Raw genomic sequence first — 25,269 nt, 5'->3', positions numbered from 1 at the left:
GTCAGGCTTTTTTAATTCCTACATGGAAAGATGACTCTTGTAACTCCTAAAAACTTTATCATGGTCACTTAAGTGCATAAATAGGCAGAGGGTAAGGATGTGAGTTAAATACTGCAATTTTGAGTCAGAAAGGTAGACAAATTTTCCTCAGGAGTTTTTTAAAGGGATTATAGATAGTCAATAGACATTAAGTGTCAGTGGTTGTACCAAACACTATACCAGATACTAAGGATACGAATCCTTAAGTCCTCAAGGAGCTCATAATATAATGTAGTTGGCACAGAAAGAAAATTGAAAAGCAATGGAAGGGGAAGAGAGTGAAAAAAGAGAATGCAAGCAGTCCAAAGAGAGTAATTAGTGGAGATAAAAGAAATGGTAGGCATATGAGCCTCTTCTTTATCTCTTCTCATATGTCCAATAACCTTGTGGTTTGAGGTATGTCTTTTTAAAATGTGATGCACTTCATACACTTGTGTAAGACTACAAACACAAAAAAGAGTAGTGTCTGATGAAGAGTTTTTAGTTATATACTTCAATACCCTTTTTTAAAAAAACCCTTACCTCCTGTCTTATTATCAATACTGTATATAGATTCCTAGATAGGAGTAGTAAGGGTTAGACAGTGTGGAATTAAGTGACAGAAAACTAGGAAGTGTCTGAGGTCAAATTTGAACCCAGCACCTATCTCCAGGCCTTGTTCTCTTCATTGAGCCACTATGTTGCCCCTTTTAGTATCTTTTTTTTTTTTTTTTAAACCCTTGTACTTCGGTGTATTGTCTCATAGGTGGAAGAGTGGTAAGGGTGGGCAATGGGGGTCAAGTGACTTGCCCAGGGTCACACAGCTGGGAAGTGGCTGAGGCCGGGTTTGAACCTAGGACCTCCTGTCTCTAGGCCTGACTCTCTCTCCACTGAGCTACCCAGCTGCCCCCTTTTAGTATCTTTTAATAAATGTTTATTGAATAAATTATCAGTCTGGTTAACAAGTTTAGAGAAGCACTGCTGTTGATGTGTATCCCCTTAGGAATATGATTTCCAGAATGAGAAACCGTTCTTGAAAACTATGTCCAAAATCCCATCTATAAGATAAGCGACAAAAAGCCACAATAATATTTTGTTATTTTAATTGTTAAGGAATGCCATTTTATGTTTTCAAAATAAAGGAGAACAATACATATATATTAACAGCAATGGAGTGCTTGGGTAAAATGAATTCTCTTTTGTATTTGAGCCATCTAAGAGTATTTGCAGTAGTTTTTTATGTATAGCATATAATCATAAAGTTGATTAAAGTTTTTTGTTAAAATATAGAAGATTGAGTAGTATTGTAGTCAATAAATGGAAATTTTATTTTCCTTGTCTTTGGTGATTTTATAGGCATTTTATTGTGCTGACAAAATTACCTTTTTTTTTTTTCTTTCAAGAAGTTTTTGTTAGCATTTGCCACTAGATGGGAGGCGATGGTTAATAATGTGTTAAAATACTACATAATCTTAACTTAGTTGATCTAACTTTTATTGCTAATGTCTTTGGATAGTCCTGTATTTAGGTCTTTGTTGAAAGTTTTCTACACATTACTTATTCTGTATTCACAGAAGCTATTGAGAGAGAGCATTAACACACTAAAACGGGAAAGGGGGGGAAAAGGGAGACTACTGAGTTTGATAAAATGGTATTTTAAATTTGTAGTTATATCCAATCTTTAAAGTAATGTAATCATTATTATTTGACTAATATACATCAAGTACAGGTATGATAAGCAAAAATTGGTATTGCTTTTAAATTATTGGTTAATCCTTCCTTTCTTTTGTGTCCTAAAAAGCTCATAATTTCAAACTAGCATTAGATATATACATCTAGTTCTTGTGGCTTCTGGGATTTCTATACAGGAAATCAACTCAAATTATTTGTGTGTTGGCATCTCTTTTCCTCTATGAATATGATGATTAAAAAGATTGGTTTATCCTCAAAGAGGAACTTAAAAATAGGCAGAGGCCAGACTGGTACTTTGAAGATGTTTGAATAGAGACATGTTTGCTATTACTATTTTTAAAAATTAAATATGTTAGCTGTTCCCTCACCTTTCTTTACATGGTTAATATTTCTTTATTCTTTGTTATTTTTTCCCTTAGTTAATATTAGTATTCTCTGCCAATGGTTTCTGTGTGTATAGTGTAAGAAATGTTTAGAAGGTGGAAAATTTTCAACAAAGAACACTTAAATACATGATCTCCAAACAGCTTAAAAGTCACAGTCATTCAAAAGAATATAACCAAAGTATTATCTTAGCTTTAAGGGAGATCAACAAAGTTAGAAGACAAAGTATTTTAATACAGTGGTATCTTGACACACGAGTATAATTAGTTCCATGGCCAAGCTTGTAACTGAATTTGCTCATATGTCAAATAAAGCTTCCCCATTTAAATTAATGGGAATGAATTTAATTTGTTCCTGCCCCCCAAAAAACACAAATTTTTTTGTTTTATATCTTGTAAATAATAAAGAATGTAAAGAAATAAACTTGCTTATGAAATGTTATTTACCTTCAAGATCAGAAGATGCTAGCAGAGAAGGTTTTCATTTCATGTACTATTGTTTAACATAACTTTTTACACATGTAATGCTACATTTAAATGCAAAATTGACTTTACACATTACATGATATATAACTATTGCTAACCTTAATTGTTATTTTTTTTACTTTACTTAATTATCATTTTCTTTGAATTCTGACTGTTTTCCACACTTTCCTCAATTTCACCTAGAGGCCATTTCAATAAAAACCTTTTCGTGGAAGTTTATTTCTTCCTCCCTTTCAGAATGTTTTGATAATGTGTGAAACAAGTGTCCTTACATAGCTCCAACGCAAGACCTGTTGCAACTTTTTCTGAGTGTATCTTTTTAATAAACTGTTTGATTTTTTTCTCAGATCTTCAACATTTCCTTAATCTCACTTGTACTGATTATCTCATCCACCTCTGGTCCTCCCATGGGTGGGATGCTCTTGATTCAAATATACTATCTTGAATTAAAACAAAAATCCTGATCCTGACTGTTCAGATCTTAAATTGTTCTTGACTTAAGGTGCTTGTGTATCAAGGTACCACTATACTATTATCTCCATCTAGTGGGGGAAAAATGCTAATTAGAAAAAACCTTGAAAGAAAAAAAAAAGTAATTTTGTCAAGACGAAAAAAAAGAGGTTTTCCTATGCAGATATAGAGAGTGATTAAACCACAACTATGCATCAAAGCAGAATGAAGGCTATTAACAGTTATTTTCTATATTAATTTGACTTGAGCTTCTTTTTTTTGTCTTTATTTTAGAAGAATGGTTGAGACCTGTGATGAAAAAAGACAAGCAAGTGCTAGTGCACTGGGGATTTTACCCAGACAGGTAATGTAAGTTATAAGGATGATAAATACTTCAAAAAAATTATGATTTTTCTATTTGTTAAACCTGGTTATTGGGTGTTATCCCTATTCTCCCTCTCTAACAAAGAAAAAGGGGGAAACTAATCAGTATAGTGACCACATATGACAATGTATACAGTATTCCATTCCTATATATAGTCCTTTTTCCCTCCCTTTTCTCTTCCTTTCTACTACTTTACTTCTCTGTAGCCAAGGGTTATTAATTACTCTGTATTCTGTTTCATCTTAGTGTTTTCATTTTTAGCATTATAGTATCTGTTTTTCTACTGGTTCCCTTTACCTCTACATCATTTTATACAAAATTTTCCATCATTCTCTAAAATTCTTCATTATAATTTTGTATGATTTTCATGGGTCACAATTTGTTTTAGCCTTTTCTAATCAATGTGCAACCATTTTCCAGTTTGTTTTTCTCCCTCCCTCTCTACTTTCCTTCCTTCCTTCTTTCCATCCATCCATCCATCCATAGTATATATTGGTTCCAAGGCAGAAGAGTGGTAACGGCTAGGTAATGGGAGTTAAGTGAATTGCCCAGGGTCTCACAACAAGGAAGTGTCTGAGGCCAGATTTGAAATTAGGATCTCCTGTCTCTAGGCCTGCCTCTCAATCTGCTGAGCCAGCCAGCTGCCTTTATTTTCTAGTTTCTTGATACCACCCAGTATGGTATTAACAAAGCTAAATATATTAAAACTTTCTTTCCCAGATTTCCTTTAGGCTTGTATTCAGTAGTGGAATCTTTGTTTAGAATGTGAAAAATAACATGTATGTTCTGCCCCACTCTTCCACCAAGTCTCCTATGAAGAAGGAGATGTATTTGGATCACTGGGTCATAGTGTGAGGACACATCATTCATTCACATAATTATAATTTTAAAGAATTATCTTTTCCTTTCATATTCTATATTTCCTACTTCATATCTCCCTCCCTCAGGCTTTCCTAAAGAAATATCATTTATAAGATTTTTTTTTAAGAGCAAGCAAATTAGAATAATAATAGAAGCAAATTCTGCAACATTAGACCAAGCTATTAGAAGCCTAGTACTAGATGTAGTGTTCTTTAGGTTTCAGTTGTAGATATTACATACATTCTGCTAGTTCTGCTTTTTTAACTTTATATCACTTCACATGTCTTTATCTGTCTATACTTTCCTACATTTTTCATGTTCATCATTTCAGTATATTAATTGCATTCATATACCTCATTTTTTTTAACCTTTCCTGACCTGACTTATTTCCTTTTCTTTGCTGAAATTTAAATTACTAAAATATTGCTGCCCTCAATATTTTAGTTAAAACTTAAATTGTAGGAAATTGGCTCACTTTTCATATTGTATAGATGCCTTTATTAGAGGACATTATAGTGTTAGATTTTGAAATAAGAATCCTGTATTTGTGGCTAGCTTTACCAACTAGCTCTGTTACCTTGGGCAAATCGCTTAATTTAACCGGATCTCACTGTTCTTGTTTCTAAAATAACAGTTGGGCTAGAAGATCTTTATAGAGATGCCTGTGACTTTAGAATAGCTTTGGGCCTGGAGTCAAGAAGACCTGAATTGAAATCCTAAGTCAGGCATTGCCTCGCTGTATGACCATAAAGCAAAGCACTTACCCTCTATTGCCTAAAAAAAGGATCCACTAGAGAAGTAAATGACAAACCATTTCATTATCCTTGACAATAAATAAAACCCATGATAGCTATGGCCTTATGGGGTCATGAAAGAGTTGGACTGAGGAACAAAAAGATCATTAAGATTTCTTCCATGATTTTATGTGATTTAAGTTTTTGTCTTTTGACAGTAAACTATCTTGTTTTTTAGTTTTGATTTAGTTCAGTGAACTCATACATTAAAATTCCCTGATATAAATGACATTTCAGTCATGCATGTCCTGAAACAGTACTGTTTCAATACATAGAATTATGACATTGTGTTACGCCTATTCTCTTCCCCCATGCTATTTCTTCTCTAATAAATGAAAAAGGCATAATTTTCCTTTCTACAATACACTCAAGTTATTTTAAAAAGATTACACACAAGCTAGACAGTTTATGGATGAAAATTGGTTTTTAACATGCATTTGCCTTCTGTTAACCCGATAAGTATCTTTCTGGTACACTGGGTATTATGAGAACTTAAAGGAAGATGTGTGTTTTAGAATTAAAAACTTGTAAAAAGCAGCTTTGTGATTCTGTTATTTATAGAATAAGTGGTATGTGAAAATGAAAGGTTTTAAATCTGAAATGTGATTTTGTTTTTTTGTTTATTTTATTCCTATCAACTTTAGGTGCCATATTTCACTTTGAGACTTGACATACCAACAGTTTTGTGCTTCTCAAGATTCATAGTAAACTAAAGTTGATATAAATTTTGATTGATTGCTGGTACCAGTTCAGCTAAGTGCTGGGTTGCTACCAGTAGCACTTGTTCTGGCTTTCTTATAAGATGCTTTTTAAAGCAATAAGCAAACTTGATAAAGCTTGGTTTAAGAAAAATTACATGTAGCCTTTCCTTTTAGCAAAGAAAATTGTAGTCTTTTTTTGCAAAATGGTATTGTATATCTCTAAACTTTGCTAATGTTTATTTGAATTGGTAATCTTGTCTAATGTTTCAGGTGTTAGTATAGTGGTAAGGACTAGGCAATGGGGGGGGGGAATAAGTTGAGTTCCCCAGGATCACACAACTAGTAAGTGTCTGAGGCCACATTTGAACTCAGAACCTCTTTTCTCTGGGCCTCACACTATCCATTGAGCTATCCAAGTGCCCCTGCTCATCATTTCTTAATAGCACAATAGTATTCCATTGTACCACAACTTGTTCAACCATTCCTCATTTGATGGACTTCTCCTCAATTCCAATTTTATGCCACTTCCACTGGGGGTGGGTGGGTTCAGGGTCTCACTTTCAGAGAGCCCATTTATTTATGTCTTTTGAAATGCTAGTTTAGCATTCTTAACAGACTGATCCAAACTAACAACATAATTTGTACTTTATTTAATTTTTAACCAAATGTTCTCTTAGTGATACCACATTCCTCTCTTTTTTGAGGTCACTGTTAACTCTTCCTGAAACAAAGGTTAAGGAAGTGTTTATATGTGCCTTGTTCATTCAATCCAGCCTTTCCCCATTGTTATTGGAATTCAGTCATTTACCAACCTTCAATCACTCCTATCTTTTTTAGTTATTTAAGTATGTTACTCTTGATGTTTCCCACTACCCAGTTTTTGTGGTAAGTTTTGAGTGCTAAAGCATTCATACATTGATGTCTGCTTTGACATAAAGTCGCCTAATTCCTCTTAAGCTCCACTGACTTCCTTTTTTAATCTACTTTAGTTACATCTTGTCAGAGTCACTACTATCTCACAGATTTTATCACTTTAAGTATCCTAAATTTTTGAAATTCTTCAGACAATAACTTACTATCTTTCTACTTTTGTCATTTCCACACACTAAAAATACTTGTAACCCTTGGTTCCTTTATATAACCCTTTTCTCTATTTCTAGTAATGACTCCTAGCAAATATCACACTCCTCTTTAGTTGGCTATTTTAGGCTTACAAGTGAATGATGTCAGGAAGAAGTCATACCAGTCATCACTGCATAACTTCATTTTGTAGGACTTATAATGACTTTCTTTAAATTTGTTGTCTCCTATGCATGTTACTTATTTGTTGTTAAAGCATGGAATCCAAATTTTTCTTCAGAAATTATATATATCTTATTATCACTTTATAAATCCTATGTAACCATCTATGAAAGATTATAGATTTTCTCCTTTTTTTCCTTCTTTATATTTTTCCCCTTCCCAACCCCTTGAAATTGGCTTCATTTTTCTTCTATAGAGAAGAGAATCTTTACTTTCTAACTTTCTTTTTAAAATTATTTCTTCTGTTCAGTAGATATTCATATTCTCTTATAAACATGAGGAAGCATTCCTAAATCTTTTTCATCTTCTCAATCCTGGAAATAACCTTTTACTCAAAGAAATTACATGATATTGATATGTTTAAATATCTCTGGTCGTGAAAGATTTAAGATTCCCTAGTAAAATCTTATTCTGTGGGTTGACTCCATTGGTTAATGAATACTGCTCTTTAGTCATAGCTTTTTCATTAAACCTACTTGCTTAGACTTTTTTGCCCAGCTACAAAGACTTGGTAATCAACACTCATCTCTTCACAGAGTAAAATCATAACAGTTAAGTTCCTAGACTACTCTGTTGAGTTTATATTTTCTTTTTAGTTGATCCCTATTAACTGCTTCTTCTTAGGGAAAGAAGTAATTGATTAAGTTGAGTCAGGAGAGAGACATTTTCTATAACTTGAATAGGTTACAATCTCAAATCATTTTTTTTCATATCTCAAAATTTTTTAATATTTTATTAGTTATTACTGAATGTACAAGTGATTCATCTGCTTTATAGTTAACACATTCATATTTTCAACACTCAAATACAGGCACAAACTATTTTTCTTCTAGACTTTCAAAAAAGAGTAAAAAAAAAGTAACTGTGGAGCAAGTCTTTCAAGTTAACCCTTCTCCTGCAAAAAAAAAACACAACTATTTTATCTAACAGTGAGTTATTGAACTGCTAAGAAATAATATAATCAAAGTGATCATAAAAGCCGGTTTACCACCAGAATCTCTGACCTCTATGCTTAAAGGAATGGTTTCTACCATCCCATCAAAGACCCCAAATGAGGCAGTAATAAAATCAGCTTTCAAACAATTACTGATTACTGATCAAAATCAATAATTAAATTTGTCTGTAATAAGGAACCCTTAAGGGACAGATGTTATAAATTTTGATGACATATCTTCCTTAGAAAGCCTGTATCTTACTGCAAATTGACTAAGGATGGCTGGGAAGGCTGCCTGGTCACTTCAACAGATTATAATTCAATTCAAAACCCAGAAAAAAGCCTTAAAGTTTAACAAAGGGAAAGACAGAAATATCAAAATAAAGGCTCCTATGTACACTTCAACAACTTCATCTTTATCACCTAGACCAGTGATGGGCAAACTTTTTAAAAAGAAAAGGAAATGCTCCTCTGTCAGTCTGTTTCTAAGGCAACTCTTTCGAAGTTTCATTGTATTGTATCCTACTCGTATTTGTCAGATTGGGAATAATGTTGCATGGCCGGATAGAACATTTCAGGGGGCCACATCTGGCCCCCAGGCCATAGTTTGCCCATCACTGACCTAGACTAAATATGGTAACTTTCCTCACTTTCATTGGATGTCAAACTAAAAGAAAAATATAATTCAAATAAATAATTTAGCAAAAAAGCCAAATTATTTTTTCTCCTATGTTTAGTTTTGTAAAAGGTTCCACTAATAGTATTTAACACATCTGACTTAAGATTATGTTTGTGTTAACAATTTTTTGTTAGTTTGATTCTTCATTTGCTTACGTACGTGTTCATTGTTATTACTTTTAAAATTAGATGGGCCTGTTGAATGATATATATTTTTAATTTTCTTTTAGCTATGATACTTGGGTCCATGCTAGTGATATTGATGCTGAAATCGAAGATCCTCCAATTCCAGAAAAACCATGGAAAGTGAGTGTATCTCATGCTCATAAAATGTTCTGAAGTGTTATTTAAATGTTCTTCCTGACCGTTCCTTTGGAAAGTTTTAAAAAGGAATGGGCATTTTATGCTATCTCTGTCAAAGTTACAACTTTATTTTTTAGTTTGATACATTTCCAAAGAGGTTCTAAAAATTCAAGAATGAAGTTAATTAATGTATTCCTTGAGGTTAAGAGGAAGTACTTACTATTTGGGATTCACTTGAGGTAAAGTTCTCTAATCTTATAAATTTTACTACTTCAGAGTCATAATGGATCCCTTCCATAGAACATATTAAAGCATATTTATACCTTTTTGTGTTGTATAATTCCTGTTTATGAATTTCTCTTAATATTCTATTACCATTTACTCTGCTAGAGACATTTTTGTTTTTAACATTATTGGGGTTAGTAAAGCATTTGGATTATCCTTCCTTTAGATCTCATTTATGATACAATCCACATCTTCTCTGTTCATAGAAGTCCTTAATGATGGTTTTTTATACAACTTACTGAATATCATTATTAGTATGGTGTAACCTCCTTGTATCTGTAATGATCTTTCCATTGCCCTTTTGAATATCTGGAAATTTGATTCTTCTGGAATTCTTTTTTTTTTTTTTTTTTTTTTTTTTTTCGTTCATTTGCAACCATGTGGCATCACTCGAATATAATGGTATTATAGAAGATTTGGATAGTAATATGAAAATTAGTAGAAAACTTTTAACATTTTTGTATTAGAGTTAAATCAAACCTACTGAAAGAAAAGATGGAAAAAATAAGATTTGACTGAATGTTGGTAGCTTTTGATTGGAAAAATCAACACATACAGATTTCTCAGTATCCTTTGGTACTTTTTCGTAAGTTGATCTCGTGCTTAAAAGAACCAGAACAAAATATAAAATGACAATCTAGTCTATAATATAATAACATTGGTAATTGATAAGGAAATACACATCTATATAAAGACTTAAGTAATGAAATCCTGAATGAGTAGGTCAAATAATTAATCATGTAAATAATGTTTAATAAAATGGAATGCCACCTCTGATGAAATGCCTCTAAAGCAAACCTTACAGAAAAATTTACATCTTTGAAAATTTAATAGAATAATAAAAGACAAGATCAGTGAACTGAGCATCCTGTTTCAAAAGACTAAAAATTAAAATAATCAGTGACCCTAAAACATATACCAAAGAAGAAATACTGAAAAATACAGACAAACTTGAAACAGTTTGAAATAAAATCCATCATATTACAGAATAAACAGCTAATATTTTTAAAAGACTGATCATTGACAAAAATGTTATGTAACTTCATCAAGAGAATCATGAAGGAAATTTAAATTACCAAAATAAATGACCAAGATGAATTCATAAGAAAGAGGAAATAATTGTCAGGACCATAATGTACACAATCATATGCCAGCAAAACTGAGCATTCAAGAAGAAAGGAATAAGTATCTTCAAAAATATAAAACATTTGAACCAAACAAAAGAGGAAATGGAGAGCTTATACAACTCAATCTCATGAAAAAGAATAGAGCAAGTCAAGAATGATATTAAGAAAAAGAATCCTTGTGCCTGAAGAACTTAGTAGCAAATCCCATGTTGCATTTAATGACTTTGTATAAAACATTTAATGAGCAATTAATACCTATGCTACAAAAAAAATATTTAAAAAAGTTAGAGATAGAAAGCACTCTACCAACCTACTTAAAAAAAAATCTTATGTTTAAACCATGGAGAGCCAATCAGAAAGAGGGTTTTAAGGGGTTAGTTGGGGTAGCTAAAATCCACTCATATTTAACACACGTGACATTGAGATGAGACATTGCAGAAATAAAGATGCAAATAATTGGAGATAGAATCCTTTACTTTTGATTGGACTAAGATCATATACTAAAAAATACTGTGTCAATAAATTTGTATGCTTAACACATTAAACCAATACATTTCTAAGAAGGACTTCACACAACTTTAGAAGATAATAAATTAGGAGTAGCTAGGTTAAAATCTGGTCTTCGTAGATGTGTGACCCTGGGCAAATCACTTAATCCAAATTGCCTAGCCTTTACTATTCTTCTGCCTTTGAACTGATGATACTTAGTATAGATTCTAAGACAGACAGTAAAGGTTTAACAAAAGGTAAAATTATTTGGAGAACTCTTCTATAATTTCAAGAAAAAGTCTCAAAAAAAACATGGGAGCATGGCGTAACTTTACCAAAACATAACTTTATTTTCAATCAAGAATCATCAAAGGTATTTGAAACTGACAGGAAAGTAGATATAAGTAACAAATAGATGCAGCGAAGAACTCAGTGTTTGGGAGCGTATGTATTTTGCATTTCCTCCTAAAATTAAAGAGATAGTTGGTTATAACCCAATAAACAAATATAGAAAACAATAAAAATTAAAATATTTTTCCTATTGAGCAAATTAAGAAAATAAGGCAAAACTGAGCCAAATATTTAGATAATAGGCCAAATAATATTGTAAAGCTGGTCGTAACAAAAGAAATAATTATGTTAAAAAAAAATTGTAGGGAGTCAAGAATAGTGGCTTCAGGGGCAGCTGGGTAGCTCAGTGAATTGAGAGCCAGGCCTGGAGACAGGAGGTCCTAGGTTCAAATCCGGCCTCAGACACTTCCCAGCTGTGTGACCCTGGGCAAGTCACTTGACCCCCATTGCCTACCCTTGCCAATCTTCCACCTATAAGTCAATACACAGAAGTTAAGGGTTTAAAATTAAAAAAAAAAAAAAAAACAAGAATAGTGGCTTAGAAACAGCAGAAGCCAAATCCTCTATGACTTTCATTCCACACCAATAGCAAAAATAAGCACTTGAAAAAAGACAGCCAAGCTCAACAACAGGACAGAACCACAGGTCTCTTCTACTCAATTTGGGTTGCAGAAAAAGTTGAATTCTCAGGTATAAGGGAAAGATCTCACACCCCTCTCCATCTACTGCATGGAAACCAGCAATAAGATCCAGACTGACCGAGATTCCAGGGTGAAGACAGTGAACACATTGGAGTACCTTGATACCACCATGTGAAACTCAGGGCTCTGACTGGGCAGTTGGCAGGGAGGTGCAGAGAGGAAGGCCTTGTGTAGCCTCCATGCCTTCTGCCTCTGCCAGCAGCTAGGGAAGATTTGTCCTAAGGACACATTAATACAACAGGTCAGCTCAACCTACCTAATCCAGTTTACCAGCAGAGCAGAGTAGAAGCCTCTTCATGGCAGAAAAGCTCAAACTAACAGATCCAGCAAACAGAGGAGCAAGAATACAGCCCATAAGGAGGGGAAAAGAAGGAAAAAATATGAGTAAACAATAGAAAAAGAAAAAAGAAAGTACAATCGACAGCTTCTATTCAGGTAATGAACAAGAACAGATGGAACAGAGGAGGACAAAAGAATAGCAAGAAAAACCTTAGAAACTCCAACAAATTGGACTCAGGCTGTGGAAGAGCTAAAAAATGTTTAAAAAATAAGAGAGGTTGGGGGCAGCTGGGTAACTCAGTGGAGTGAGAGTCAGGCCTAGAGACAGGAGGTCCTAGATTCAAACCTGGCCTCAGCCACTTCCCAGCTGTGTGACCCTGGGCAAGGCACTTGACCCCCATTGCCCACCCTTACCACTCTTTCACCTATGAGATAATACACCGAAATCAAGGGTTTTTAAAAAAAAAAGAGAGAGAGAGGTTGAAGAAAAAAGGAAAATAACTTAAAAAGCAATATATGTCATCTGGAAACAGAGGCACATGAACTAAAACAAGAAAATAGTGTCTTTAAAGCCAGAATTGACCAGCTCGAAGATGAGACAAAGAAAATAAAAGATAATAGCAGTGACTTACAAAGAAAAATAGATCAAAAGGAAAAGAGGAATTAAAAATTCAGGGATAAAATTTAGTTTAAAAATTAGAATTGAACAATTAGAAGCAAGGGACTTCACAAGGCAGCAAGAATCTAGAAAAAAAATTAAAAAATTGAAAAAACAGGAAATATCTCATTGATAAAACAATTGACTTGGAAAATAGATCCAGAGAGACAATTTAAGAATTATTGGACTATCTGAAAATCGTTACTAAAGAAAAAATTTGGACATCATTCTATAGGGAATTATCCAAGAAAACTGCCCTGGTATTCAAGATGGTAAAGTAGAGATTGAAAGAATCCACAGATCACTTCCTGCATTAAATTCCCATATCACGACACCCAGAAATGTTATAGCCAAGTTCAAGAACTTCCAGACCAAGGAGAAGATACTATAATGTACTAGAAAGAAAGAATTCAGATATCATGAAGTCACAGTCAGGGTTACACAGGACCTGACTGCATCCACACTGAAGAACTGGAAGGCATGGAATACAATATTCCGGAAAGCAAAGGAATTGGATCTACAACCAAGAATCAGCTACCCAGTAAAATTGACTATATGTGTGGTCATTTAATAAAATAGAAGATTTCCAAGCATTTCTGAAGCAGCATACCAGACTGAAACAAAGTTTTATGCCCAAATACACAACTCAAAGGAATCACAAAAAGGTAATTAAGAAAGAAAAAATTTTTTAAGGTACTCAATTAGGTCAATTGACTTATATTCCTATTATGAGAAGATGATATTGGTAACTCTTAAAAATTACCATCATCACAGTAGCTAGAAGAAATATACCTAGAGAGCCCGATGGTAAACTGCTTAGAATGATATGTTTAACAAGAAAAAAATATATAAAACTAGGGGTAAAAAAAAGAGCATAGTATAAGAGAAATGGGGAAAGAGGTAAAATGGGGTAAAATATATTTCTTAAAGAAGTGCTCAGGGCAGGAATGGGGGGGGGGAGACCAATAACAATGGAAAGGAGGAAGAGGTTGGCAACAGGTAATAATTAGATCTTGTGCTCATTGGAACTGGCTCAGAGAGGGAAGAACAGATCCATTGGGGTAGAGAATTGTATCATGCCCTATAGATAAGTAGAAGGTTAATAAGAAATGGGGTGGTGAGGAGGTTAGCAATATAAGGGAGGGAGAGGATGGAGGGCTATTTAGAAGGCTCTATAGTAAGATGAGACTAATAAGAAGGGAGGGTGCAGGAAGGGTAGTAACAGTGAGGGAAAGTGGAGGAGACTGACTAAAATACTGGAGGGGGGAGCATAAGGGATAAGAGAAAAGGTGTGTGGGGTTGCAGCTTGGTGGCTCAGTGGATTGACACTTCCTAGGTATGTGATGCTGGACAAGTCACTTAACCCCCGTTGCCTAGTCCTTATCACTCTTCTGCCTTAGAACCAGTACACAGTTTTGATTCTAAGACAGGAGGTAAGGTTTTTGTTTTCGTTTTTTTAAGAAAAAGAGAGAGAAAAGGTAGGAGCATCAAAATGGAGGGGAATACACAGATAATAATCATAAATGTGAATGGAATGAACTCACCCATGAAAAGGAAGCAGATAGCAGAATGGATTAAAACCAGAATTCTACCATATGTTGTCTATAAGAAACACACTTGAGGTGGTAGGCATACTCAGGTAAGAGTGGAGCAGAATTTACTGGGCTGCAACTGAGACAAAGAGGGCAGGAGTAGAAATTAAGATCATAGACAAAGCTAAAGTAAAAATAAATTTGATTAAAGAGATAAGGAATGTAATTACATCTTGATGAAAGACAGTATAAATAATGAAGAAATATCAGTATATGAACCCAACGGTGTAGCATCCAGATTCTTAAAGGAGAAACTAAAGGAGCTTAAGGAGGAAATAGTAAAACCATATTAGTGGGGGACCTCAATCTTCCCTTATAGAACTAGATAAATAGAACCCAAAACAATAAATTGTACTACATGTCAAAATCTATGCTGTATATCTATAGCAATCATTAGGTGAATGTTCATATTTGTTTTTATATGTGTGAGAATCGTCTATGAAATTAGGTAGAGGGAATGCAGAAAAAAGAATTATAGCTATAAAAAAATGTTACTAGGGGCAGCTGGGTAGCTCAGTGGATTGAGAGCCAGGCCTAGAGACAGGAGGTCCTAGGTTCAAATCCGGCCTCAGACACTTCCCAGCTGTGTGACCCTCGGCAAGTCACTTGACCCCCATTGCCTACCCTTACCAATCTTCCACCTATAAGTCAATACACAGAAGTTAAGGATTTAAAATTTAAAAAAAAAAATGTTACTAGCAAAGATATTGTAGAACACACATATTTACAAAATAATTCACTTAGACCAGGTTTGATATCAGGAATATAGCTAAATGTTATAATACCATTATATAAAGTATCACAAAATATTAACAAAAATAAACCACATACTAACAAGCGATATAGGAAGATCCTTTTATGATTACAAAAATTAAAGAAACTCCAAATAGTCTTAAGAATAAAAAGGTTTTCCCTCAGTATGTCTAGTAGTATATCAATACCCCCGGAGCTATTATTTTTAATGGAAATATACTGGAATCAGCCATCCCAAAAGCAAGAGTACCCTTTGTTTCCATTTTTCTTTTGATAAAATACAAGAAATACTAGTATGGACAAAATATCCAGCATCATAGGTGATGTATGGATGATAGTGTATTGGATATAGAACCAGAAAGACCAGAATTCAAATCCTTCTCAAATTTTACTACCTGTGTGACCCTAGGTACGTACATCTGTACACAAAGAAGAATGCCTTACAGGGTTGTTTTGATAACAAAATAAACCAATGAATATAATGTGCTTTGCAAGTATGAAAGTACTACAAACGTGGTAGCTATTATTTCTAATTTTAAATAGTATTATGGTTTACTTGTAGACTCATAGCAATTCATTGAAATTTCTTAATTAAATCAATAGCATCACTACAATACATACAAAAGAAACCTGGAGCAATCATTGGTCTTTCCATGTATTAACTAAAAAATTCCGGGAAGAAGTGATAGGCCATATCTATATAGTAAAAATAATATTACCTAAACTAATATAAAATTTATGGCTATTTCAATTAGATTATCCAGAGTTCAACTTAAGAGATATACAAAGTAATTTCACTAAATTTAAGTAATTATAAAATTAACAAAGCCAGCTATGTATGTGTATAAACAGTTTGATCTGGAATTAAGAAGTCCTTTGAGCCTTAAACACACTTACTAGTTATTAATCCAGTGAGTCATTTATAGTGTGCTTGCTTCAGTTTCCTCAGAATAGTAATCAGTAAATTCCAGTAGGATGTATTGCATCCAAGATTAAATACAAAATCCTATATGTGATGTTCAAAACCATTCATAACAAAGGCAATATCCCCTCCTCCCCCATTTTTTCAGTCTTTTTACATAAGCTCTTTGATCTGGTAACATTGACCTCCTTGATGTTCCATGAATAAGACACTCATATCTTTAATCTCCAGATATTTTCTCTAGCTGTCATCCATGCTATAATGGTCTACTTCCTTGTCTTTATCTACTGGCTTCTCTTAAGTCTCTGCTAAAATCCCATCTTCTATAGGAATTGGTCTTATTCAGCCTTTCTTATACAACAGTATCAGTCAATTCCTAAGTCATTTAAAAAAATTTTTACCTTCCATCTTAGAATCAATATTAAGTATTGATGCCAAGACAAATAAGCAATTGGAGTTAAATGACTTGACCAGGATCACACAGCTAGGATGTGTCTAAGGTCAAATTTGAACTTTGGACCCCCTGTCTCTGGGCCTGGCTCTCAGTCCACTTAACCTCTTACCTGTCCCTACATATCAAGGGTTGGCAACGTATGGCTCTTTCTGCAGGAGCCATAAAGTCAAATTTTTTCAGGCGCTGTTACAAGAGCGCACACTGTTATAGTAGCTCGTACTGTGAGCACTGTACAGCTCTCACGAAATTACATTTTTAAAAATGTGAAGTTTATGGCTCTCACGGCCAAAAAGATTGCTGACCCCTGCTATATATCATAATCTTTTAACCATTTCCTAATTGATAACATCTATTTTGTTTCTTGTTCCTACCACAAAATATGCTGCATTAAATACTTCTCTCTTGGTCATTGATCTTCTTGGGTTAATTAGAACCTGTGGGTCAGAGAATGTAGACATTTTTCTTAATTTATTTTCATAATTCTAAGTGGCTTTCTAGAATGTTTTTACACAGCTATACCAATACTTCATTAGGGTGCTTATTATTCCCTGTAAAATTGATTGCTCCTGCCTTTTATAATTTTTGCTAACTTGCTAGGTATGAGTTGATTTTTCAGTGTTTTTATTTGCAATTCTCTTCATTATTAGTAATATGGAATATCCTTCATATCGTTGTCATAGTTTTGTAGTTCTTTTGAGAACTCTATAATTTTATCAGGTATCTCTAGTGAACGGCTTTTGGTTATATATATATAAGCTGTCACATCTTTGATATGATTCCTCATCTCCTTATCCTTGATGAACTAATTTAGTTTGTTAAAAACTTTTTTCAGATTATGTTCATTCATGTATAATTTACTTTTACCTTGACCTTGTATTCCTTAGAGACCTTCTATGTAACCTTATTGATCTTTTTAAGAAATCTGAATGATTTCCTGTTCATGTCACTTCTTTCTCAAATAGCATTCATTTTAGACTATTAGATTCATAACAATCCTACATATCATCTTCTCGTACTTTTTGAAATCTGTTTTGTTGAAGTCTAGCTTATCTAAATCCTAAGCATTCTCCTTATCTATGTCATGCTCTAAAATGAGTGGTAACTTCTTAAGATCCTCTTCCCTGGTGAGTACCTAAATTAGTAGCAATTCATTTTATTGCTTTTTTTCTTTTCTGAAAGAATTATTTGCTAATTTTTATTGGCAAATTTAAGCAAAGAATTTATCATTTTTAAAGTTTGTTGAAAACTATCTCTAGTAAATTACCTGGTAATTAATTTCATTAAGCAAAACCATATATTGCTTCTGTGCCTTTTTTCTTTTTTATGAGCCCTTTCTATTTTAGAATCAATACAAGTTTTGTTTCCAAGACAAGTTAAGTAACTTTTCCAGGATCACACAGCTAGGAACTATCTGGGGCTAGATGTGAACCCAGATCTACCATCTCTAGACCTGACACTATCCATTGAGCTACTCTTGCTGCCCTCTTTGCCATTTTTCTTTTCTCTATTTACAACTCCATCTATTTTCTCCTTCTTGTTTGAATATTTTTTACTCCATCATATGAATTTAATCATTTTCCTTCTTTCCTCCTTCCTTCCTTCCCACCCTCCCTCTCTTTTAATTTGTCTTAAAATTGATACTAAGTATCGGTTCCAAGGCAAAAGAGGGGGTAAGGGCTAGGCAAACACAGTTAGGAAGTGTCTGCATCTGAGACCAGATTTCAACTATTCACTGAGCCACCTAGCTGCCCCATGCCTTTTTTCTTGTATAAATACCTGTGTATTAAATGAAACAAGTAGAACAATTTATAAAGATATAGTACTATAAAGATAGTCAATTCTAGTAGAGTTAATTCTAATCAATATACCCAACTACCATTCCCAAGGACTCAGGATGAAACATGCTATCCACATCCAGGTAACTGATAAGACTCAGATCACAGATTAAAGCATATTTTCTTCTCTTTCTTCTTCTCCCATTTTTTTTTGATGACTAATGGAATTTTTATGCACAATTATATATATATATATATATTTGTAATGAGTTTTATTTTTCTTGTCTTCTCAATGGATGTGGCGGTGCAGGGGAGAGAATTCAAAACTGAAAACAAACAGAATGTAAAATAAAAAGTCTCTTCCCCCCATCCTCCCACCCTCCAGTTGAGTTACGGGGGGAAATTTTTCTTTTGTACTTCTGCTGTTCTTTCCTCCTCATGATCATAGATTTTTCACATTTGGCATATACATAACATGTTGCTACTTTGCCACTGTCTCTATTGGCTTTTATTTTGAACAAGGTAATAGAATTTCATGTGTATTTTGTTACTTTTTTATTGCTTGATACATATTTGATATATTGTTTTTTACCTTATTTCCTGTTTTTTGCTTATCAGTTATGTATTCATTGTTATTTCTCTATCACTTGTGTCTCATGCCCTCTTTTTTCCAAGATGTATAGTTTTTCCTAGACATTTTTTCTTATCAGGGCCCTGATAATAAGTGTTTTTTTATTGTGCAGGGAAAAGGATTTTTTCAAGTTACATGGGTCATATCTAGTCAGAAACAAACCTGGGCTCAACTAGGTCTTTTGATTCCCAGGTTTTCTAGCTCTTTCTAACACAGCACACTGGGTTATTGACTCTAGTGCTCTCTGCCCCTTATTGGGTTTCCTAAAGTAGTGCAAGAATAAGCTGGACCTATTTATTATTCTCCTGGGCTAAGGAAGGTCCCTAGCCAAGATGAAAAAGGAGGAGGGTTGGGGGTGGGGCTAGCAACCCCACCCTGTAAAAAACTACAACTGCTAAAGAAACTGCAACTTAAAGTAGGGGCAGCTGGGCTAGCTCAGTGGATTGAGAGCCAGGCCTAGAGACGAAAGGTCCTAGGTTCAAGCCCGGGCTCACTTTCCAGCTGGGTGACCCTGAGCGACCCATTGCCTACTGGTTGTGGCCCTATGCTCCTAGAATGGAGTCCCAGGATAAAAAAAAAAATTTATTATTTGTGTAGGTGTCAACTGTGAGGTTTCTTTTTTAGGTGAATGCAAAATGGATTTTAGACACTGATATTTTCAATGAATGGATGAATGAAGAAGATTATGAGGTTGATGAGAACAAGAAACCAGTTAGTTTTCGTCAGCGCATCTCAACAAAGAATGAAGAGGTATCATTAAGAATTCCTCGTTTACTTTTTTTCTTCATGTCGAGTGTAACTTGTATAATTTTGCCTTATCTTTGAGTAATTTATTTGTTAATGCCAAATTTTTAAATTAAAATTGTTGCTTCATTTGGTATAATGTAATTCACATGTTCTTCCACTTAGAGAATCTTTGTGTAAATTGGTTGGTATATTAACATAGTATAGATAAAAATAAAGTACAGGTCTAGGTATCTTAAAACTCATCTTAGTGCTATAGAATCTTCACTGGAAAATTTTTCATTTAATAATAGCTAGTAGTTAATAGCTTGAAATCCGAGTTAATCCCCCTATTAACAGACATGCCACTCATGAATCCTAATTATATGTATATATTTAATTTTAATTTTGAATATTTTCCCATAGTTATATGTTTTGTGTTCTGTCCCTCTCCACCAACCCCCACACACACACACCCCGTAGCCAACGCATAATCCCACTGTGTTTTACATGTATCATTGATTAAGACCTAATTCCATATTATTGATAGTTGGATTAGAGTTATCGTTCAGTGTCTAAATCCCCTAATTATATTTTTGATAAAGTCCGGTAGTGACTAATTATGTATTCATTTCATAAATTAATGAGTGAGAATGTGAGATTGTAGGAAAACAGGGCTAAAATTAGTGATAGGATTTATGTTAGAATTACTTGTTTCATGTATCTATTTCATAATCCATGGATGAGTGTTAGCTTTTGTGTTTTGTTAATATTCTTTTTGACACTTATAATCCAGGCATTCTATTATCTTAAAAGGTAGTGGGTAATATTATTCATTTCTTTCTCTTTCTATTAATTCTTTCAAATTTTCATGAACTCTAAATTTACTTTTAAAAAAACTTGTTCCATTTTTCTCCATTCTCCATTAAGAGCTGTTTATTCAATGTTTGACACCATTTCTGCACACATTGTTTACTTCTTTATATGTTTAGAGATAAGCCTATAACTTAACTTTGACATTCTTTTTTCCTTTTAAATTTATTGTATCATATAGTACTTCTTTGTTTATAATCAATGATATTCAGATCCTACCGCAGTGGTGCTATAATTGTAATTTCATATACAATATTGAGGGCCATTGAAAATAGTAGAAATTCAGATGTGAACAGACCTTCTTTCCTCAAAATTCCACTTCCCTACCCCCAGATGCTGCTAGTATTGATGGAAATTTTTTTCCTTATTATTTTTTTTTTTTTAGCCAGTCCGTAGTCCTGAGAGAAGAGATAGGAAAGCAGCTGCAAGTACAAGAAAGAGAAAACATTCACCTTCTCCTCCTCCTCCTACTCCTGTTGAATCAAGGAAAAAGACTGGAAAGAAAGGGTAAGAATTGGTAGACAGGTAAAATCATATTATAAGAAACTACAAAGAATTGTTAGATGTCTTTAACTTTCTTAGAATTTTTGTTATAGAGTATGAAAATCAGTTCACATTCTAGGTTTGGAAATCCTTTGGTTTGTACACTTAAACAGTTTGGAAAACCTACTTAAAAATAGCCATATTTCTGTAACTAAGATTTTACCTACAGAATATATGACTACTTGTGATTCACCATTATATACTTTGATTTCCTTATGGTCACAATTTGAGAAATCAAACCCAAGGAAGAAGAAAGCCTGTGATTGCAAACTCTGTTCTTTGTATTAATATTTGAAAGTTTTACTTAATGGAGAATGCTTATCATGTGCTTTATCTTTCCAGTGTTTTTCTTTTATGTTCAGGAAGAACAGAATACTTGAAAAATTTTGTTCCATTTGAAAAAGATTAATGTTTCATTGTTAAAAATCAATCAAGTGTTTGAAATCCGTATTTTTACTGTTGTGTTCATTCTTACACCTACACAGTCTCCTCTATAGCCAAACCATCCTTTTAACTTTCCCCAGAACAGCCCTTTCCAGAGGGTTTTGCTTTCTTTATACTTCTTTAATAGAATCATAATTTTACAGCTGGAAAAGGTCCTTAAAGGTGATATAGTCTTAATTCCTTTTTTTTGACAGCTGGAGACAGAATCCCAGAGATGATAGTGAATTATAGTGAATTGCCCAGGGTCACCTAACTATCTTGTGGCAGAGATAAATCCATAAACCAGGTCTGCTGATGTATATTCCACTCACTATTCTTGCTAACCCACCACCCTGTTTCTCATAGGCACTGGTCAAATCCTGCCTTCTTCATGAGGCCTTCCTTGACTGCCACAGCCCAAGGTGATCTTCCTATTCCTTGACCTTCATACCATGTAATTTCTATCCCACTCATTTGGCATTTATCATTTTGATGTGATCAAAGGACTTTAAATTAGAAATAGGACTGAACAACTACAAAGTGAAATACTAGGTGCCTTGTCCTTAAAAATATTTATTGAGCAACCAAAATTGGCATCCGCTATCATAATACACTAAATGTTTCTACTAATGAAATTTCTTGTAATGACATGTATAAGTAGGAAGATGTAGTAAGCCAATCTTTATATTACTCTTTTTTTTCTATATTCCATTCATTTCCAAGTATAGCCCCCTTTGCCCTCACTAGTAAGCCATCTCTTAACAGCATTTTTATAAAGAAGGAAAAGAGCCATTCATCAAAACGATGCCGTGTTTGGATTGTGCTAATGGTGTCTATAACATTCCACATCCGTAGTGCCTCAACTTTTCAGTGAAGAGGGATGAAGATCTATGTATATTTAGAAACAGTTTTATAAATGCATTGGTGTGTCAATGTGGATGTAGGTCAGAGAAGATATAATGTTTACTTTATAATACTGTTATAGGCCTCTGTTTATACTTTTATTCTTTAATAATGTTGTAGACCTCTGAAAATCCAGATGCTTGGAATATTGTGCACCAGTAATATTTTGGATGTTCTTCTCTAGGTTTGCTGCTTGATGGACTGATCATTAAGAGATATTTTTATGGGATTCATTTTTATTTCTTAATTATTAGCTATAACACTAAAAGTAATTTGCTATATGTAGTGATATATTTAATTATGCATCTAATCTGTTTTAGACAAGCTAGTCTTTATGGGAAGAGGAGAGGTCAGAAAGAAGAGGATGAACAAGAAGATCTCACTAAGGATATGGAAGACCCAACACCTGTACCTAATATAGAGGAAGTGGTACTTCCTAAAAATGGTATCATTTCTTTTAACTCTGATTTTACAATTAGTAGAAATAATTTGAACCATTTTTGTCACATAGTTCAGTATAACATAATATGTTAGAAGTTGTGAACATTTCTACACGGCTTGGTATTCAAAGCTGTGTTTTTTGAAGCTTGGTAATGGTTATATGCTAATGTGTTCAGTGTAATATAACTTAATTAATAGTAAGTTCTGACAGTCTCTTAGAACTAATAAAAATGCTAAAAAAGAAAGGCTCTTTTTTAAAGACACTTGGCAAAATTAGATCTTTTGAGGGTAGTGGCAAAAGAAGAAATAAAATCTGAATCTTCACTTATACAAAAAGGGGAAAAGACATTGCAGTTTAACTGCTTGTTTCTAATAGCTTAACGATTTAATGTTATAGTTTTTGAAGGATACTCGGGTTCAGAATTGTATACTATGTGTCTGTTTATACTGAAGGGTTTCATTCCTCTTAAGGAATTAGAAATTAAAATCTTAAATATGCTTGTAGTTAACATTAGGAAAATTATAGGAAATTTTGGAACTTTATTAGGTTACATGTTCAGATCATCTACCCAGTAACTTACTCAAGTCCATGAAGTAGCTTTTTATATTAAAGATTTTGAAAGTATAAGGATAACAAAGGATTTAGTTGATTATTCTATAATAAACTGAAATAAGTTATGGTGAAACATAATCAGAAAAAGAGAAAATCATTTCCTCAGCAATAATTTATTATGTACATTCCACATTGCCAGGTGCTTGTTTTGAAGAGATAGTCATTGTCCTTAAGGAGTCTAAATACTCTTGGGCAAAACAACATTTATGTACTTAAATAGATAAGTGGTAATTAATAAAGTATAGCGTTTCTTAAATATTTCCTTTTGCCTTGCAGTTAACCCAAAGAAAGACAGTGAAAATACACCAGTTAAAGGAGGAACTGTAGCAGATCTAGGTAAAAACAGAAACACATCTTAACATACTTCTTTAAATTACCTTCTGTCATCTCTCTGGATTATATTTTAATATGCTCTTTTGGTTCATAGGCATTTAGATAGTAGGATCAGGAAGACCTGAGTTCAAATGCGGCCTCAGATGTTTACTAGATGTGTAACTATGCTCAAATTACTTAATCTCTGTGAGGCCTAGTTTCATCAATTATTAAATAGTAATAATAATGACAACTGTCTCAGAGTTGTTTTGAGGATCAGGTAAGTATATCAGTTAAGTGCTTAGAAATTTTAAGAGCTCTATATAAATGCTCACCATTTTTGTTATATATTCCTTTTATTTCGAAGTCAACTAAATATTTGACGTTGAATTGTTAAGTGGCTTTTCATAAATATAATAGTTAAAATTCAATGTTACCAGTCACTTTTGAAAAACAAAATTTAATTTTAGAGTTTTTTGAAATTGATTCACCTTTTTAGTTAATTACAATCTAAGTTTTATCTATAAAGGATATGTAAAACTTTGTGGTAATTTGAGAGTTTCACTAATTTGTGAAATTGTATACTCTATTACTGAGACCTGTATTCCCATAAAGAAGTACCCATTTTGTTCCATCCATTAGTTCTAATTTTGCCTTCTCATGGAATGCAGAACAAATGGATTTCTTTTAACATGGTATCCCTTTGCATTTTTATAAATCACTAATGTCTTTTCCCCTCAGGTTTTTCTCATGCTGTACGATCCATTATAATGGGGTCTTTATTGAGATCTAAATCAATTATTTATGTAAGGAGCGATGAGCTTTCTTTGGTTTACTCAGGCAACTTAAGATCAAATTTTCATGAAAAGGTGCAAGTCATATAAGAAAATTACTTTTTTATCAGAGACTTTAAAGTGGGGAAGTTTCCTTTTTGAATGAATTAGAAAAGACAAGCATGAGTGATAATCATGCATGATTTTTTTGGTCATTTTTAAAATTTTTTTCTTCTTCCTTCATCTTATCTTTTCTCCCTCCCTCCCCTTCCTCCTCTCTCACTCTATAATTTGTTTGTTTTCTTTCTTCCCATTAAAAAGGATCTGAAAGATATTTTGGTATTTATGTTGGCTGGTATTTATAAATGGATTTAGCAAGTATATCAAGAAATTATTAACCTTTCCATATTTTACCAACAAAAATTCCATTAACAATAGCTACAAAATCCATGAAGTGCTATTAATTTTGGTGAAAATTTTTATTTTTTTCTTCAATTGCATGTAAAATGATTTTGAATATTCATATTTTAAACTTTTGAATTCCAAATTCTTTCTCTTCCTCCCCTCCTCTTTTCTTGAGAAGTCATACAATTTAATATAGTTTTACATGTGCATTTATGGCAAATATTTCCATATTAGCCAAGTAGTGAAAGAAAACACA

The 25,269-nt window shown here is 33.3% G+C and overlaps 1 protein-coding gene across 1 annotated transcript in view; it reads left to right on the top strand.

Moving 5' to 3' along the window:
* The window catches only part of SMARCC1 (SWI/SNF related, matrix associated, actin dependent regulator of chromatin subfamily c member 1), a 159,774-nt gene that overhangs the window by 30,576 nt on the left and 103,929 nt on the right, over positions 1-25,269 (top strand). Inside the window, exons 7-12 of the mRNA XM_044682816.1 lie at positions 3,324-3,393; positions 8,915-8,990; positions 19,629-19,754; positions 20,986-21,107; positions 22,790-22,914; positions 23,800-23,859. Coding sequence (XP_044538751.1) covers positions 3,324-3,393; positions 8,915-8,990; positions 19,629-19,754; positions 20,986-21,107; positions 22,790-22,914; positions 23,800-23,859 — 579 coding nt within the window. The remainder of the gene's footprint in view (positions 1-3,323; positions 3,394-8,914; positions 8,991-19,628; positions 19,755-20,985; positions 21,108-22,789; positions 22,915-23,799; positions 23,860-25,269) is intronic.

The sequence above is a fragment of the Gracilinanus agilis genome, chromosome 1 (assembly GCF_016433145.1).
Source record: "Gracilinanus agilis isolate LMUSP501 chromosome 1, AgileGrace, whole genome shotgun sequence".
Taxonomy (NCBI): Eukaryota; Metazoa; Chordata; class Mammalia; order Didelphimorphia; family Didelphidae; genus Gracilinanus; species Gracilinanus agilis.
This window is presented reverse-complemented; position numbering and strand designations above follow the sequence as displayed.